This window comes from Boleophthalmus pectinirostris, unplaced genomic scaffold, assembly GCF_026225935.1.
Source record: "Boleophthalmus pectinirostris isolate CB_2022bp ecotype Guang Dong unplaced genomic scaffold, ASM2622593v1 HiC_scaffold_1, whole genome shotgun sequence".
In the NCBI taxonomy this organism is placed as follows: Eukaryota; Metazoa; Chordata; class Actinopteri; order Gobiiformes; family Gobiidae; genus Boleophthalmus; species Boleophthalmus pectinirostris.
In genome coordinates this window covers 12,940,022-12,954,681 of record NW_026570970.1, presented here as the reverse complement: position 1 = coordinate 12,954,681, position 14,660 = coordinate 12,940,022, and the positions used below count along the sequence as shown (strand labels likewise).

The following is a 14,660-nucleotide window of genomic DNA, read 5'->3' as shown; positions in this document are numbered from 1 at the left end:
CACCTCTGTGTGGACAATTACTGCAACTGCATCCAGTAGATCCAAGTGAGAATCATTTTACAACCAGGGGGAAATGTATATATTACTGCTTTTTAAATGTGCACTATGTAACTTTTTGATTGGGGGTCATGACCTGCTTGTTTCTATGGAGATGTCATTGCTTTGCCTGGAATGTTCCACAGTGTAACGTTAAACAGCTCTACTTTACATTTATCAAACTACATATGGTTTTGTAGCTCAAAAATGCCAAGAAAAACAGGCGTTCTGACTCTGAGCGGCAGAGGTGGGATCAGATCGTTGTTTTGCAAGTCTCAAGTGAGTCTCAAGTCTTTGACCTCAAGTCCCAAGTTAAATACAGGCAAGTCCAAGTCAAGTCTTGAGTCACTGGCCCATAAATCCAAGTCAAGTCCAAGTCGTCTGCTTTGAACTTCAAGTCATTTCAAGTCTTTAAAGTAAAGCACCAAATATAGATTAGATTTTTGCAATTCATGATTTGAATGTATTGAATTTGAATTTGATGTATAAATGGAAATTTCTCAAATTTTTTCCATTTTAAATGTCTTGACAAGATCTTAATGTGAATCATTACTGTCAGAACAGAAAGAATTCAGATTTAAAAGTGCTAAATATCAGTTATTTTGTCATGAAGGATCATGTTCTGTGTAGTTCCCTCTGTTTTACTGTATTGTACTTTATTGTTGTGTATATTACTGTAGTACATTTGAAGTATCACAGTACTTCAGTTACATCCAAAGTAACAAACAGAGAAGTGAGAGAAACATGTTCCAGTTTGTTCCTGTGAAATTAAACGCCGCATGTATCAGCTGAAAAGAGAAAAGTATTTTCTAAAAACATATATTTTTTTTAGGAAAAGCATCAAGTCTTCTCAAGTCACAGGGCTCAAGTCCGAGTCAAGTCCTAGGTCACTTTCCTTCAAGTCCAAGTCGAGTCCCGAGTGTTAGTCCATTTTATCAAGTCTCAAGTCCTAAAAATAGTGGCTCAAGTCTGACTCGAGTCCAAGTCACGACTCACAAGACCCCACCTCTGCTGAGCGGGGTCGCCTCTCCACAGATCTGACCTGTAACTTGGTCTTCTTTAGTCTCCATGAATATAGAAAGGTTTAATAACATACTGTGAAACATTCCAAACAAAGAAATAAAAAGCTTTTGACAAACCCACCACCACAAGTAAAAAAAAAAGCACCTTAAAATAGAGGAATATTCTTTTGTTTTCCTGGTTCTTACAGCAGAGCATGAGTCGGTTTGACCCTGTTCTGTACCAGGCGGTCCAGTGTGTGGTGATGTAACATGTCAAGCTTTTCTCTGGGGGGTAATTTCTTTGAAGGCTCCTGCTGGATGTACAACACAGCACTTTAATTGGAGACAGTGGGTTCAAACCAGACCGCGCATATACAGATCTATACCACTACTGTTTATGGTCGACATCTAGTTATTTACGTACACACTCTAATGGGTCAAGACCACACACGTGTCATACATCGTAAACCCACACAGCTGCCATTTTGTGTCATTATTGCCCATTTGTTTGTGGAGTTCAGCCCCAAATCAAAGGCGGTGTGGTTGTTTTGACAGGAACCTGAGTTCAGCCGGGGAGGAGGCCAGAAAACAGATGCGCACTTGTGAGGGGCTGGTGGACTCTCTGCTCTACGTCATTAAAGCCTGCGTCAACACGTCGGACTTTGATAGCAAGGTACAGAGCGTTTATACACCCACACACTGCTTTGTTTACACGGGAGTTTTTGTGGACTAGTTACAAGAGCTACCCTGATTTCTGTCTGAATATCTTTTGGTTTCAATAATAATACTATAGTGAAAGTTTTATTTTTAGTTGGTAAAATAATATAGTTCAGCCAATATTTTTCTTTGTTGGGTTAGACTTTGAAAAATTCGATGCAAACGAATCCTGGATGATCACCTGAGCGTAATACTGAAAGCACGCAATGTTCACACGTCACTCTTTTTGTGGAAATGCAAACATCCTGTGTGACTCTGATCCTGAACAGTCTCTCGCAGGATTCATAGAACCATAGTTACATGTGTAACTTTTGTTCTTTCCCTCGGCACCCACCACCCGGAGACATGAACCCTCAAGACATTATGATAGTGTTGTCCATTCCAGTCTGCATATGCTTCCGTCGTAGGGAGTATTATACCTCCGGTGACGTAATCCAAGATAATAAGGACTGAACTTGCAGTGAAATGGGATTTTCTCTAACACACTGATAATTGTACTTGTGTGGTGTTAAATCCGTCTGATTCGACAGATTTTAAATAATTTTAAAAACTGCGAAATAAAGTTGGGCTAAAATGATTTCTGACACATTCCTGTAGAGCTGCTGGATTATGGAAAAAAAAATCACGATTACTATGGTCAATATTAAAATCATGATTATTCAAACGATTATTTATTAGTTACACGATGCATTTATTGAGCATTTCTCTCTCTCTCTCAAAAAAAAAACAAAAAACACTGAACACTTTGTTATTGATAATTTATGCCAAACTTTCAAATTGAAATTAAATATAGACTACAAATATGTACGTTAGAGCAGTTTTGCGATATAAATATGTGACATAAAATGAATAAAATGTACTTCGAACATGAAATAAGGCATAGAAAAACATAAATGTATCCAAAATAAACTATATATCCAGCTGTTCTACAATCTCTATAGTTAAAAAATAAAATAAATTCACTTTATATTAAAAAAAAAATCCCAAAATAAACTGTTAAGCTTCATCATTTCAACTTGATTATGAGTTTGGAGATCGTTTGACACACAAATCGAAATCGAAAATCGAAATAAAAAATTCAGTTAATGGCACAGCCTTACATTGGAAAAAAACAGTATCTAGGTAAATTAAAATGACTTAGATTAAGATTATTTGACTTTATTTGAGTCGATTCATTGACAAGTAAAATTATCTACCAATGGAATAAGTGTATTTTTCTTGTGTGTTTTTTATTTTAAGTGCAAAAAGTTGTTGTTTTTCTTATTTTAAGTGCAGCAAGATGTATTTTCATATTTTTAAGTACAAAAAGTCTTATTCCACTGGCAAATAATTTTACTTATCAAGTGAAATTTACTCATATCATGATAAAACTGAAGTCAAGTCATTTGAACTTGGCTAGATTTTGTTTTATTATTTTGTTTTTGTACAAATGTATAAACACTAAATGTATAAAACAGACACATATATTACCTTTTAGCATTTCAAGAGTAGATTTTAACTTATCGTCCTTTTTGTGCCCATGTTATTGGTTAAATTTTTATTTGGACACTATATCTATGTGCAGTATTAGTCATGTTGAACCAAATTCCCTCCCGTTACTATAAACACGACTCTAAAAAACACGAACACATCTTCATCTTCATCAGAACAAGTACAAACTATATCTTGACTCCAGTTCTAATCAAATCACACCCTGCCATTTTTTAACATGTAACATTATTGACTGCTCCGTTGACGAAAAACATGTTGGTGTAAGATAAGAACCGCGAGGGAAATCTTCTGTTGCCTGTTTAAAGATGTCTTCCTGTCTGAATTATGCGCGCCGAAGCGAGCGGAAAACTACTCCACGCTTCGCTGCCCTAAGCACCGTCCAATTAAAATATCATGATCAGAGCCCTCTCCTTATCTACACGCTACTGACAGTTTATGTGCATGTCAGATTAAATCACGCTCCCAGATGTACTTTTATGTGGTGTGGAAGTACTTCAAGACTCAAGTGGTTCATTTGTAATCCTATGGGAGCCGGGCCTCTCCTCTGTCAGACGTACGCCCTCATTGACATTCTGCTCGCCGGTGCAGTCACACAGTATGGGGCTCAGTGTATTAGCCCGGCTCGGAGATAGACTTTCTAACCAAACGCCCTTTTAGATGCTGTGACTAATTGATTTGTAACGCCAGGAAAGTTGGCGGATACACTGGCGATTTGTGTATTGTAGCTTCTGTCAGTTTTTCTAGGGCCTCCCGCCATGACGCCGCATCAGTCGGACACATGTCTTTTTCTTGTGTCAGTATACAGAAAGAACAAAAAACGTCTTTAAATCTTTTTGACTCTCACAAAGTAATCTGTAAACTATATTTGGGTTCTACCAGATTACATATAAAAGGTGCATTATGTAACTTTTTTTATGGACCTGGAGATGTTATTACTCTGCCTGGAATATTCCCACAGTACGGCATTTAATGTTTCTTATCTCACATTTTATTTTTGTGTGATTATTGCTCAAAAATGTTTACCGTATTTTCCGGGCTATTGGGGGCGCTCTTAAGCCTCTAACCCTATCAAAAAACGACCGCGCACCCTGTAATCCAGAGCGCCCTATACATGAATCCACTCGGGTGTTCCTGTACGACTTCAGTAAACTACAAAGCCACACCACCCGCAGCGCACGCAAACACACACGGAGCAGACAGCGACCGCTCAGCGAAAAACACCCACAGCCACACTCATCACTCCATGAGGACGAGGAACGGAACGGAGGAACGAACTGAAAAAGCGAGTGCGATGTGCCACTTCTAGACACAACTGAACAACTGAGTCACCGCGAACACACCGACAATCCAGCGGTTCCAGACAGCACCCTCCCTACACGCCACAACTGAACAAAGCCCAGAGTCACCGTGAACGCGCCAAACAAAGTCCGACTGACCCATCGAACAGTTGTGTTTCACTTAAAGTCCGGTGCAGTTTATTTGTGAAAAAAGTTCAAAATAGACCATTTAATGACAGTGCGTCTTATAATCCAGAGCGACTAATAGCCCGGAAAATACAGTACTCTGAGCAGACGCACCTCTCCACAGACTTGACCTGTAACTTTGCGTTGTGGCATTACCTGCTCGTCCTCATGGAGGATTTTAAACATTTTTATTTAAACTAATTTAACCAGGAAAGTCCCATTAAGACAATTTCACAGAGGAGCAAAATTAAAACCTGGAGCTAAGTCGTGGGCCGAACTGACGAACTTTCAACGACATCTGCATGTTTTCTCTTCTTTTGAGATATGTAATGTTAAATGTTTTCTTATTAAAATAAATGTTTAATAATAGTTTTGCTTAAACACTGAATCCAGAACAAGCATAATAAAAAATAATAACAAAATTTTAAATAAATAATGTCTCTATAGCCCAGGGGTCTCCAACCTTTTTCCTCAGGTGATCTACCTTTACAAAATGAAAATTCCACAGAGCTACTAATTTTAGCGGCTACAGGAAATAAAGTTTACATAAGAGTCATGGCAAGACTTAGATGGGGTACAGTTAGATAAAACATAAACCATTATTTATTTATGAGTGCAGAAAAAAAAGAAAATTTACAATAACAAAGGCATTTAATTAATCAAATTTGAGTTATTCAGCACCGTACTTATAATTCAGAAATTCCTTGGTGAGTGACTTGGAAGGGGGTGGAGAGTTAATACAGGTTGGAGATCCCTGCTATAGCCAGTCTGTAGCCGACTGGCAGCTCTAATACATATTTGATATGATCTCGCCGGCCAAATATAATTATATCACGGGCCAAATTTGGCACCTGTGCTTGAGTTTGACATGTCTGCCTTAAGATGACTAATCTCAATGAAGCAACTTTGGAACATTCCAAGCAAACCAATAACATTTCCATGGAGATAAGCAGATGCTGGACATCCTCACCAGAAAAATTACAAACTGACACTTTTAATTTCTAAGGCTTAACACCAAATCCCGCTTGCCAGTTAAATCTTAGTCCTTCTACTCTTGACTTGTTAAACTATAAAATGATGTCTTTTTTAATTTTATCCCAGTCCAAACTCCTTGTAAGAAGTGTATTTTTATTACAAATACTTCAGGCTTAAAAGATGAATTACCATTTTGTTCTTTGTGCTTTTATTTGAGAAAAAAATGTCTAACTTGCTCAAACTTTGTCTTTAGATCGTGGAGAATTGTATTTGCACTCTGAGGAACCTGTCGTACCGCCTGGAGCTGGAGTTGCCCCCCTCGCGGATGATCGGGGGCAGTGAGGTGGACGGGCTTTTAGGATGCGAGTCTCCCAACAAAGAAGAAGACTCCAGCTGCTGGGGACGAAAGAAGAAGAAGAAAAAGAGTCCACAAGAAGACACTGTGAGTTTGACAAGGGGCTTAAATATGCAAATCATCTCATTTTGTAATAACTGTATATGTGTAGTCAACGGTATTGTGGGATTTACTTCTTGTAGTTCCTTTTTTTTCTTCTTTTTTTCATGAGTCATTAGTTCTTTAAAGAAAAATATATGAAAACTGCTTCTACTTTAAACATGGTAACACAACAAAAACAGAGATTTTCCCCAATCAACCCATATTTTTATAGTTCCCAGGTCAATAAGCTGCGTTTACGTGACATCTCAACATTGTAGAATCTGTATTTTCTCGTTTATGGTTAATATCTCTGAAGAGTCAAAGTTTATGGATGGGCCCAGTAATTACAAAGTCTTCTGTCAGCATATAAAGGAACAGGGAAATGTTTTTATTCATAATCGTTGTGCCGTTATTCAACCCCAAAGGCGTAATTGTTGTCCGTTCAAAGGACTTTAAGCCATATTAATAATGCATGTTTGTGGAGCCAGTTCTTATCAAATAAAGATGATTCAACATTGTGGATCATAAGTTTTTATTTCTTGTAAAAACAGTGAATCTCCCATATAGTTATATACTGTAGACCCCTGCTCTCCATTTGAAATTATGACATGTGAAGATAACCCATTTTTATCTTTATAAGTCAAAATAGTATCATACGTTGCTAAAAAGTCTGTTCGTAATTTGGCACTTCAAAAGAAAGTAATAATTCATACTTTTAGAACACAGAAACTAGCAGATTGTGTGGGAAAATCTTGTTGTCATGACCTTATTTTGAACTTTTACTAATTATGAACTCAACTTAGGTTCATTTGGTCGTCTGATATTTTATGTTATGAGGTTCTTTTTTCAGACCAAGAGTTTGTTTTCATACCTGACATTTTCGACTGCACCCTGTGGTCTTCCTCAGAGTGGTCACGTGATGTTGCTGTGACGCGTTCGCTGTCTGGTCAGCTGATTCATACAGGTTTTGGCGCCGTTTTCCTACAATAAAACGCACATCGGGGAAACAGGGAGTACACAAAAAAAGAAACAGAGAACAGAATGCGAGAAGGAAACGGCGAAGGCGTGCACATGAGCAACAAAACACAAAGCAGAACAGGAACAACTCAAATCTGCCATTTCTGACACTATAAAAGAAACAACCGCATTATGGACTGGGACAGAGGAAAACAAACACCGTCTCTGGATTAAAGAGGCAATCGGAATACGGAAACATGCCCACGGGACTATAAACCGGGACGAGGGGGCTTTTTATAGTCTCACACGCCTCTCACACACTGTCCTGAGGAAGTCGGGCTGCAGATGGCGCTGTCGTCCTGCCTCCACTGGTAGGAAGACCGCCAAAATTTGTTTAAATCAGCTGACCGGACATGTCACAGCAACATCACGTGACCACTCTGAGGAAGACCACAGGGAGACAGTCGAAACAAACTCTAAACAGTCTAAACAAAGAACCTAACAACATATGAACTCAACTTGTTTTTATTCTGTGCTGTCTTAAATATTTAGTTTCAACAGACATTGTAAACATCTGGCACATACTCTATGGACTACACGAGTACAATACCATGAATTGAAATCACATTGTTTTTCTTGTCTAGTGGGACGGTGTGGGACCTATACCGGGCTTCTCCAAATCTCCAAAGGGTGCTGAGATGCTGTGGCACCCCGCTGTGGTGAAGCCTTACCTCACACTACTGGCCGAGAGCTCCAATCCCGCCACTTTAGAGGGGGCTGCCGGCTCGCTTCAAAACCTATCAGCGGGCAACTGGAAGGTACAATTCACAATATCTGTCTGTATAATGTACAGGTCAAAAGTTTCACAAGACTCACCGCCTCATTCAGTGTTTTTCTATATATTTACTACTTTCTATATAGCAAAGAAAATGAATGAGAGTGTGTGCGTTTAAACAGCACCAGTGAAAAGGCTGGACAGACCCTCTCATTCATTTTTTTTTTCTTACCAATTTCTAAATTTTAGACACAAAAAGAACACATCAAATATACGAAGCAAGATATATAGAATTATTTAGTAAAGAAAAAGGTTAAATAAATATTTTTCAGCAAAGCAAGGTCTAAACCAGGACTAAACAAGGTTTAAACCAGGTCTAAACCAGGTCTAAACCAGGACTAAACCAGGTCTAAAGCCAGGCCAGGTCTAAACCAGGTCTAAAACCAGGTCTAAAACCAAAGGACTAAACCAGGACTAAACCAGGACTAAACCAGGACTAAACCAGGACTAAACCAGGACTAATCTTGGACTTGAGAGAGCGAGAGGGAGAACTCCGAGCCCTCAGAGCAGAGTGTGATCGGGCGACGGCTATGCTTGGCCCCGTGGGGTGTGGAGCTCTGCCTCGGTCCTTTCGCCCCCTGGTCACCCGACAGTCTATGTGGTTGCACCTCTGGGCAAGTCCCGACACTCAGTCCTGGTTCAGTTCTGGTTTCTGGTTCAGTCCTGGTTCAGTCCTGGGATCAGTCCTGCTTTAGTCGCACCTCCCCAGTGGCTCTTTGGCGCCCCCCCAGGGAGACGAGCCTCACCTATTGAAAACCGCTGCTCTGGAATGTTTCGCAGTATGGCATTAAACCTTTCTATCTTCATGGAGACCAAACCAAACCAAGTTACAGGTCAGATCTATGGAGAGGCGACCCTGCTCACAGCCAGAATGCCTGTTTTTCTAGGTATTTTTAGCTATAAAATCACCTGTAATTGAATAAATGTAAAGTAGAGCTGTTTAATGCCATACTGTGGAACATTCCAGGCAGAGCAATGACATATTCATATAAACAACCACAACCAAAAAGTTACATAGTGCATCTTTTTCATATATTTCATGTGTTCTGTATTTATATCAAATGTAGAAAGTGGTAAATATATATATAAAGTGTCTCTCTGTAGTCCTCCATAAATCTTCTGTCTAGACAGTGACTGAAATCCTATTCTATAACTTGTAATGTTGTTTATTTTCAGTTTGCGGCGTATATTCGGGCAGCGGTGCGAAAAGAAAAAGGACTGCCCATTCTAGTGGAGCTGTTGCGAATGGACAATGATCGCGTGGTGTGTTCGGTCGCCACGGCGCTGAGAAATATGGCGCTGGACGTTAGGAACAAGGAACTCATAGGTCTGTATGTCTAATAACGGCCAAAGCAGCTGTATGCGGTATTTGACATTTGTGTACTTAATGTGTTAGTGGTCGGTGAATATATCAGAGAGGTGATAATCGCAGACTGTATATTACATTTAAAATTTTTATGCCAGATGCCATTTCAACTCTGCGAGATCTACAGTAATGCGCTCTGTTGGTATTCACTTAAATGATGCAGTAAAATGGGGCCATACTGGTTTATAGGGCTCTAACAATAACCCAAATATCGTGATATCGTATCTTAAAAGTCTCACAATAATATCGTTGGGCTGTCACAATATATCGAATTACAAAATCTTTTACTTAAATGCATTGTTTTATAGTAAAAATAGCTAATAAACAACAGGAACTACATATCCCATGATTCATTTCAGCGCAGACACATGAAGAAATATGTTTTTACTTAAATTCTTGCAATTATAATGGAAATAATTCACACTGAAATCTTGTCAAGGTATTTTAAAAGCAAAAAAGTGTCCTATCTACAATTATATTAGCCTCTCCAAAATATCGCAATAAATATCGTACCATGTGATGCATATCGTGATAATATCGTACCGAGAGATTTGGATATCGTTACATAACTTTTCTTTATGTAAAAGGTTGCTTCTTCATTAGGAAAACGTGTTTTTATTGCACTGAAATACAGCATTAACTTTCTATTTCCACGGAATCATGCAGTTGACTTTCCACCTCCAGAAAAAAGGAGAAAATAATTGGATTTTGTTATCGCCCTGTTTATTTGTAATACATTTTTATGCCATATGCTATTCAGCTCTGTAGCGCTGAACTGTATTATTTTATTTTATTGTTTTTATTCTTTTAACTTTAATAAAATGAGGCCATATTGGAAAGTATAACATTTTATATTCTACAAAGATGAAATACCTGTGTCATGGGATTTGTTGTGTAGTGTAAATATGATACAGTGGTATAACAAAAGCACAAGATTAGAGCAGTATTTAAAGGTGCATTGTGTAACTTTGTCACCTAATTATTTCTATGGAGATGTCATTGCTCTGCCTGGAATGTCCCGCAGTATGGCATTAAACAGCTCTACTTCACATTCATTCAATTACAGGTGTTTTTATAGCTCAAAAATACCTATAAAAACAAACATTCTGACAGTGAGCGGTGTTGCCTCTCCACAGATCTGACCTGTAACTCGGTCTTGGTATTTATACAATGTCATCTAAAGTGATGTACATTTATATAGTTACTACGGGTGTAACAATAACCAAAATATTGTGATATTGTCAAAAGTGTCTCAACAATATATCGATTCACAAGTTTCTTTGCTTAAATTCATTGTTATAGTGCAGCAATAGTTGAAAATACAGAGGGAACTACATCGACCATGATCCTTTGCTCCGTTTTGTTGCAAACTACATGAAGAAATAACAGTTCTAAGCACTTTTAAGTCTTAGTTCTTTGGATTTAAGACTTGTCAAGGCGCAAGAGGAAGAAGTAGCATATTCACAGTTTTGTTCGCAATAAATATCGTACCATGAGATGTATATCGTGAAAATATCGTACCGTGAGATTTGGATATCGTTACATCCCTAATAGTTACCATAGAGGTTAAAAATCTAAACTGGTTCTCAAAATGGCACCCATTACAAGAGCCTATAACTGTTCTCATTTCTAAGATAAGCTTGTAATAAATGTAGATCACTGAAGTTTCCTTAAGAATTTACAAACAACGTGGCCTCCGACCTTTAATATTGTCCACATGTGTTTTACTTTGTACTTTTATTAACTGTAAAGACGATCTAACCCCGTCAAATTAACAGAAACCAAACAAAACAAAAGACTGATTTCCTGTCTCAATAACCAGAGGGTAGAGTCGCCAAAAATTGTAATAAAGTAAGAATAACGTAACTTTAAAATAATATTACTAGAAGAAGTACAAAGTCGTGCTCCAATAAATGGCTTGAGTAAGAGTAATAAAGTATTTGGGAGTAGCTGTCGGAATGTACCATCTGATTTTTTATTTAATTCGTGTAAATGGTTTGACAAACATTACATAATTTAGAAACTCTGGTGTTTTCAAAGGATAGACCACACAATTTGGGGAAAAAGTATATTTTATCTGAAGTAGTTTTGGTGTATGTTGACAAAATTACATTTAAACTCAAGATTAGTGTTTTTTCAATAAAGATCTTACACAAGTAGGAGTAAAAGTTTCATTAATTTACCTCTTTCCTCTGCTCAGGTAAATACGCCATGAGGGACTTGGTGAACCGGCTGCCTGGGGGGAACACCACGCTGCTTTCGGATGAAACCGTCGCCGCCATCTGCTGCACGCTGCACGAAGTGACCAGCAAGAACATGGAGAACGCCAAAGCCCTGGCCGATACCGGAGGCATAGAGAAACTGGTCAACATCACCAGAGGCCGAGGGGACAGGTGAGGAGAGCCACAGGACGAAGGATGGTCCCATATGGATTTCTTTTGACCTGATAACCGATATTTGCCGATACTGATATTAAAGGCACCGTAGCAGACTTTTACAGTTTTAAAATAATGAAAAACAGAACTAGTTTATTTTAAATTGCAGCGGTTTGCAGTTTTCCAAAGTTATTCCTCACTTACCTTATGCATTCTGAGCGTCTTCATTTTTCACTGTGATGAGTTTGTAAGCATTAGTCACAACTTTCAGAGGCCAGAGCAGAGTTTTGCCGTAACAATAATGATAAAAACAACTCAACGTGCTCTCATAGACTGTTCAATTGCAATCAAAATTACTTTACCCCCACTGCAAATTAGGTTTATTGGTAAAACGTGCAAACTAGCAGCTGTTTAAAAAAAAAAGAAATCAAACAATAACAATTTAAATAGCTCAGCACAACTAATATTACAAGTGGTTTCTCCAAATTCAACACAAAATGCTACTTTTAATGACTACTGCGGTCTCAAAATTATTCAACCCCGTGAATAGAATTGGACCTTTCAACTGGAAAATGATCCCAAGCAAACATCAAAGTCCACTAAAGCTTGGTTTCGCGAAGAAGTCCTGAAAGATACTAGAGTGGACATCACAGTAGCCTGACTTGAATCACTTTGAAAATCTTTGGTGGGATTTGAAAAAGGTGGTTGCTGCACACAAACCCAAGAATATTAGTGAACTGGAAGCCTTTACCCGTGAGGAATGGGCTAAGATTCTTCAGGAACGCTGCCAGAGGCTTGTGTCTGGCTATACATCACCGTGTTTGCAGCAGGTCATAACAGCAGATGGGTGCTCTACTAAGTACTAAAGATGCTTGTCCTGAAGGGGTTTGAATGATTTTGACACTGCAGTAGTCATTAAAAGTAGCATTTTGTGTTGAATTTCGAGAAACCACTTGTAATATTAGTTGTGTTGAGCGAATTATATTGTTTTTGTTTGGTTTCTTTTTTGTAAACAGCTGCTAGTTTGACCATTTTACCAACAAACCTAATTTGCATTGGAAGTTGAATAATTTTGATTACAACTGTGTATATAACTGGACATAGCTAACCCTCTAGGCCCCGCATTCCAAATAAGAAGTGTTCATAGGGACACTTCCATCTCCATCGACTCTAGCTCCAATACATGCATCCCGAATTTCAGACTTCCGGTCATCGCGTCATGCATACTGGGAAGGATCCTCTGATAAAGTGAGCATCGAATCGCCATGTTTGATTTCCCAGTGGGATGCGTCTATTGACAAAGTCGAACTTTTCAAGTCTTTTGAATCATATCTCTTTTGTTTCTGGTTCTGATATTGTTATATTTTAGTTATGGGATTCGGACATCGTAATTGTGTGGTTGTTGGATGTCCTAACAGCGGAAAACGGCTCGAGAAATGGACTTCAGAAGTTTGCGAACTCCATTAATGCAAAAGGGAATCAGATCTGTGTGACTGCACACCTCAGTTCAGACTGTTTCCCTTCCCAACGGAATTGAAAAATAATGAAAGGTGAAGGCGATAGGCAATACTGATACACAGGAAGGACGAAAAAGGAAACCTTTGACTGCCTAAGAAATCATCCTGAGTTTGCAGTGAACATTTTGTATGTGGAGCGCCATCAAAGCAAAATCCCAATCCCTCGCTCAACCTTTGTTTAAAATTTAAAAAGTCCTCACCTTCCACTGCAAAATGACCAAGACTTAATGTTGCAAACAAGAAAGTGCGAGCTCAGTCTGTTTGTCTTCTGCACCTCTCGCTTAATAAACGGGATTTTGCTTTGATGGCGCTCCATATACAAAATGTTCACTGCAATCTCAGGATGATTTCTTAGGCAGCCAAAGGTTTCCTTATTTGTCCATCCTGTGTATCAATACTGCCCATCGCCTTCGCCTTTCACTATTTTTCAATTCCGCTGGGAAGGGAAACAGTTTGAACGGAGGTTTGCAGTCACACAGAGCTGATTCCCTTTTGCATTTATGGAGTTCGCAAACTTCCAAAGCCTGTTTCTCGAGCCGTTTTCCGCTGTTAGGACATCCAGCAACCACACAATTACAGTGTCTGTATCCCATAACTAAAATATGACAATATCAGAACCAGAAACAAAAGTGAAATGGTTCAGAAGACTTGAAAAGATCAGCTTTGTCAATAGACGCATCCCACTGGGAAATCAAACATGGCGATTTGATGCTCACTTTTTTGGAGGATCCTTCCCAGTATGCACTGCGCGATGACCGGAAGTCTGAAATTCAGGATATATGTATTGACTTCACATTGAAAAACTGTTGTCCCTTTCTGTGTAACTGCTGTTGTGAGCCTCATCATTTTGGTCTTAAAATGTATTATTGTATTAACCCACTCTACATGATCCTGGGAATTTTGTTATTTTTTTCTTTTTGTCTGTAAATAAATTCCTTTTCCTAATATGGAACCCTGCTCCAAATTCATCCCCATAACTTGTTGGCCTAGTTCACTTCTTTTACAGTCGATGAGCGTCCTGCATGATTATCGAACAAATGCTTTCTAATCAGATGCAGACAGTACCCAGCATATTTATTTTGACCTCCAGATCTGCCTTTAGTATATGTTTCTACTTTGCTCAAATACACAGGGCAAAAATTGGGAACATGGCTTTTAAAATCTGACACTGATATCTGGGAAAACCCTTTATTCATTCACTCATAACTGATTAACCATCCCCAGAGTCTAGACAGAATATTAGGTACACCTGCAGACATCATAACACACCAGGTAGGACAAGCTGTAGCCTCAGGTAAGGTGCTTTTGTGTGTGTTGAGGTTTGCTGTCCCAGTGGAGTGGGGGTTGCCAGCTATTTCGAGTTAGCTCTATATAAAGTAGTGTTCTGGGTTGAAATGCATCGGGGACAGTGCGTACTTTCCATCATCCTGTCGCCGTGTGAGCAGTCTTGGTTTACACACTGGTCAAGGTGAGGTTTCGGGGTTTCTTGTA

At 38.8% G+C, this 14,660-nt stretch overlaps 1 protein-coding gene across 4 annotated transcripts in view; it reads left to right on the top strand.

Moving 5' to 3' along the window:
- LOC110166534 (plakophilin-4) overlaps positions 1-14,660 on the top strand; it is a 223,403-nt gene that overhangs the window by 194,969 nt on the left and 13,774 nt on the right. For all 4 annotated transcript variants that reach the window (XM_020931788.2, XM_020931786.2, XM_020931785.2 and 1 more), the window contains 5 exons: positions 1,593-1,710; positions 5,937-6,125; positions 7,721-7,894; positions 9,088-9,238; positions 11,478-11,670. In XM_020931788.2, coding sequence (XP_020787447.1) covers positions 1,593-1,710; positions 5,937-6,125; positions 7,721-7,894; positions 9,088-9,238; positions 11,478-11,670 — 825 coding nt within the window. The remainder of the gene's footprint in view (positions 1-1,592; positions 1,711-5,936; positions 6,126-7,720; positions 7,895-9,087; positions 9,239-11,477; positions 11,671-14,660) is intronic.